This window comes from Hordeum vulgare, chromosome 6H, assembly GCF_904849725.1.
Source record: "Hordeum vulgare subsp. vulgare chromosome 6H, MorexV3_pseudomolecules_assembly, whole genome shotgun sequence".
NCBI lineage: Eukaryota > Viridiplantae > Streptophyta > Magnoliopsida > Poales > Poaceae > Hordeum > Hordeum vulgare.
The window spans coordinates 337,091,607-337,096,478 of record NC_058523.1 but is presented as its reverse complement, the minus strand read 5'-3'; the positions used below and the strand labels follow the sequence as shown (position 1 = coordinate 337,096,478).

At 42.2% G+C, this 4,872-nt stretch overlaps 1 protein-coding gene across 1 annotated transcript; it reads left to right on the top strand.

Annotated features, from left to right (window-relative positions):
* Nucleotides 1-271: 271 nt before the first annotated feature.
* On the top strand, nucleotides 272-3,417 carry LOC123401513 (cytosolic Fe-S cluster assembly factor NBP35-like). The gene is made up of 3 exons (XM_045095337.1): nucleotides 272-405; nucleotides 555-656; nucleotides 2,282-3,417. The coding sequence occupies exons 1-3, from the start codon at nucleotides 357-359 to the stop codon at nucleotides 3,175-3,177; spliced, it is 1,047 nt and encodes a 348-aa protein (XP_044951272.1). The 5' UTR covers nucleotides 272-356; the 3' UTR covers nucleotides 3,178-3,417.
* Nucleotides 3,418-4,872: the final 1,455 nt, after the last annotated feature.

The following is a 4,872-nucleotide window of genomic DNA, read 5'->3' as shown; positions in this document are numbered from 1 at the left end:
GATTGTTTGACGGTTTGTTCACCGTATCAATTCGCCTAGCCTGGATCGATCTATTTGTGGTCCTGTGATTCATGACATCAAGCAACTTAGATCTTCATTCATTAGTTGTTATATATTTCATGTGCGCCGGAAATAAAATGTTGCTGCACATTTGTTGGCTCGATCATGTAATCAGTTAGAGTGTCGTGTTTGGCGTGGTGTGTCCCCGAAATGCATCGGGAAACTATTTGTATGGACATTATGTCATGATTTATAAAGTGGGTGTGTTATAAAAAAAAAATCCTCGATTCCCCTTCCCGTTCCAAGGAGAGGAACTTCCAGAAGGAGGCGGCGAGGGCGAGCAGGGAGCGAAAGAGATGGAGAACGGCGGCAGCAAAGGCGACGTCCCGGAGGACGCCAACGACCGTAAGTCTCGATTATCTCGTCCATGTCCCCCCTTCTTCTTTGGATTTGGGCCGATTTGCCCGTCCGCGCTCTCCTGCTTTCTAGGTCGTCCTGCCATGGAAGAAGGTGGGTGCCTTGTGAGCTTGATTACTTATGTCTTTCTTGCTTAGATTGTCCTGGAACGCAGTCGGAGGAGGCGGGAAAGGCCGATTCCTGCGCCGGGTGTCCTAACCAGCAGATTTGCGCCACCGCCCCAAAGGGCCCAGATCCTGGTAATCAGATCGTCTCCGAGATCATCATGCACTGTTTTGTTTATTTATAACGTTATATGATGTCGGTGAATCAGCATCACCAGCATGATTGAACTCGATTTAGGTAGTTTTAGTACTCATGCACTAGTTTTTTTTTTTTTTTTGAGAAATAGTACTCATGCACTAGTTACCGATGCATGTAACCTTAACATATTGAAGGTTCATGTTTACTGATTTTGGAGGGCCACAGATGACTGATAAAAATTGTAATAGTCATGCTGTTCTAGAAAAAAGTTGCAACAGTCATTCCAGTCCACACCGCGCGGAGCTGGTTGTGAATGCTGCATAACTACGCATACAAGTCTAATAAGAATACTAAGTAGTGGTAGGAGTAATGCACTTGTCTGTACTTTTGAGAAGACAATGGCCAAAATACTGGCAAATGAAGCTGTGGTAGATCGCTATGCCGTCAAATCCTTGCTCGGTGCTTTTCTCCAATGAATCACCCTGCCTCTTTAATCTTGTTCTAGTTCTGGCTTTCGGTTCTAAACATCCTTCTAGCTGGTGTTCTTTGTTTGTCTTCTTCGAGTGTGGTGTTGGGAAACTAGCCAAGATGAGAGTATCTCCATTTTGTGCATCTGTGGCTGGTTCTTCTGTTCCTGCTCATAGTTTGGAGTCAGCAAAGATAACTTATCCTTTGTCAGTGCATCTGCTGCCACTCCCCTATCTGCTTGTTGGCTGCTGGTGCTCAACTTTTAGTGATGTAACATGGTTCATAAATAAAAAAATCAGTGTACAATTTACATGACTCGTTTTCTTGTAGAATATGTTGAAATTTGGAGAATTCCAGATTGACGAAGAAGCATTGTTGTGCTCAGCATCTGTTCCTTCCTGTTTAATTACTACCTTATGGTTTGATGGAATGAGTCCATTTTATCCCCTTTGACTATTGCGTAGTCCAGAAAAATATCTCTGAACTCCAAAATATTCCACTTTACACTGCCCAACTATTGATACCAGTTAATTAGTAAAGAAACTATTAATACCAGTGCAAATTAGCCCTGAGCCATCCCTGCTTCAGCTGACATGGTATATTATCTTGTGTTCTTGATATGTTGCACTGTTATGGATCATGATTACTGAGAAATCAAAATCGAAATCTGGTGGCCGGCAGCACACTGGTCATACTCGTTCCCTTATCTATTCTTATCCATTTGTTTGCTCAAACCCAAGCTAGCCGGGCTCAGTTTGCCAGCCACTGCTCAAGCCCAAGTCGATGCTTGTATTTCTCGTCCAGTAATCATTTACTAATAGATGATTATGTTGACATATAAGAGGTGCTTTATTCAGGATACATGTGGAATGGTCCAGAGCCTTGTAGCTACTTCGTCCATTATTCTTAGCTGATTGTCTGATTCGTGCCTGATCAATGCTCGCTGACTGACTGTTGTTGTTGGTCTTGGGCCTGCTCTAGATTTGGTGCTTACGATAACCATATGCTAGTTTTTGTTCTTGATCTATTATAGGCTAGATAATCATGTTATTATCATTGGTAGTTAACACGTGTGCAAAGATACTTAGTACTTCCTATTACTTCCATTTTAAGTGGCCTAACTGTTGATGAGAGTATTGTATTGTTTTTTCAGACTTGGTTGCTATTGCTGAGCGGATGGCTACGGTGAAACACAAGATACTGGTTTTGTCAGGAAAGGGAGGTGTTGGAAAGAGCACATTTTCTGCCCAGCTCTCATTTGCCCTAGCTGAAATGGACCATCAGGTTGGCCTCCTCGACATAGATATATGCGGCCCTAGCATCCCGAAAATGTTAGGCCTTGAAGGCCAGGACATTCATCAGAGCAACCTTGGGTGGTCACCAATCTACGTCGAGGCCAACCTTGGTGTCATGTCGATTGGTTTTATGCTGCCTAACCCAGATGACGCTGTCATATGGAGGGGTCCTCGCAAGAACGGATTGATCAAACAGTTTCTCAAGGATGTTGACTGGGGTGAGATTGACTACCTTGTAGTGGATGCACCCCCTGGAACATCAGACGAACACATCTCAATCGTCCAGTACCTGCAAGCCACCGAAGTTGACGGCGCGATAATCGTGACGACCCCGCAGCAAGTCTCTCTAATTGACGTGAGGAAGGAGATCAATTTCTGCAAGAAGGTGGGTGTACCGGTGTTGGGTGTTGTGGAGAACATGAGTGGCTTGAGGCAGGCGTTCACAGACCTCAAATTCGTAAAGCCAGGTCCCGCAGGGGAGACAGACGCCACAGAATGGGCGATGAACTACATCAAGGAGAAGGCACCGGAGCTTTTGTCGGTCATGGCCTGCAGCGAGGTGTTTGACAGCAGCAAGGGTGGTGCGGAAAAGATGTGCCATGAGATGGGGGTCCCTTTCCTGGGCAAGGTACCGATGGACCCGCAGCTGTGCAAGGCAGCCGAGGAAGGGAGGTCGTGCTTCGCTGATCAGAGGTGCAGCGCCAGTGCACCGGCTCTGAAAAGCATCATCGACAAGCTGATCAAAACCAAGTAAGCAGACAATGTGTTTGTGCCTGTTGGAGAAGTACCACAGTAAAAAATGTTATGATGATCTCTGAGAACTATCCTTATACAATTATTTGTGACACGCCCGAGTGGCTTTAATTCTGTTCTTAGTTTCCCAAAGCTTTTTAGCTTGTGTATCCGATTTTTTTTATAAGCAGTGAACGTTGATGCGATAGATGCAGAAATTACAGACTTCCATTTTGCAGATTAAAATCGTTTTAATCTGTTATACTCATTTTGCAGACTTCCATTTTGCAGATTTTTTTTTGTATAGCCATTTGCTGATTATATGTTATTGTAAGTTATTTATAGTCAATCTATTATACTCTCTTTGTTCCTAAATATAAAAAATTTAGAGGTTTCACTAGGATATTATGTACGGATGTATATAGGCATATTTTAGAGTGTAAATTCACTCATAGGCATATTTTAGAGTGTAAATTCACTCATTTTACTTCGTACATAATTCTTTAGTGTAATCTTTAAAATGACTTATATTTACGAACGGAGGGAGTAGTTAGTATCATGTCAATTAGGTAATTTTGATAAGATAGTGTAGAATTAAATAAAACATTATAAGGTAGCGATAATTTTGATAAGGTAGTGTAGAATTAAATAAAACATAATAAGGTAGTGTAGAATTAAATAAAACATAATAAGGTAGTGTAGAATTAAATAAAAAAAGATGAGGATTGAGAGTACGATACTGTGTCATAATAAATTATATGCTATTGTGTGTCATGCATGACAATAAATAACATTATTTAAAATATCCGTGACATTTTATGCAATGTGGAGGTAGTGTCATATGCTAATATAATGCATTATTCATGTAATAAGATAAAATAAAATACTAACCTACGCTATTAGGCATCTTCAACACTGACGCGTGGTCCGGACTACGGAAGCCATTCAACGGCTTGGACACACTTTCTCCTGCAAAGTAAAGACAAAGTGAGAAATAAGGAGTTGTGGGAGTCCGGATAACATCCATATTGGACTTCAACACCCCACGTTCACTTAATCCGCCCTTCCAGCCCTATTTTCTTCCACCATGTCACTTTTCCTCCTTGCTTTGCATCCACAACCTTCACCTTCTCCGTTGTCGTTGTACCTTTCTTACTGGCGTACATGCATTGTTGGACGTTTGCAACCAACACTGATACGCCCGCCCACCCTTTATGACAATGTCGTCCACCCCGGAGCCGCTTGTACCTAAGTACACTCCACCATCCTCTAGACGGCCTCCCTGGCGGCCATCATGCCCGACATGTGTTCGGTCAAACCCCATTAATCTTATTTTCATACGACATGTCGTTTTTCAGAGTAAAAAGAATGGCGGGGTCACTGGTGCTTCGACGTCCTAAGCAAACAATTTTTAACCCCTTTTAGTGATGCAGTTTCAAGCCATCACCTTGCCTGTGTGTGCGATAAGGGGGTCCATCGCACACGCTACTAAAACTGTTTGTGATTAGGGGTACATCCCACACAATTAAACACAAAAGTTGTGTGCAATTTGGATTAGCATCATATACGGTTATTTCACAAAAAATGTATGTAATGCATAAGTCATTGCACACAATTAAAAATAAAAAAAACTATGTGTCATTAAATGGCATCACACATGATTAGATCCAAAAAAAAGTGTGCAATATGTGATCTTAATGTTGGGGAAGTTGCATGG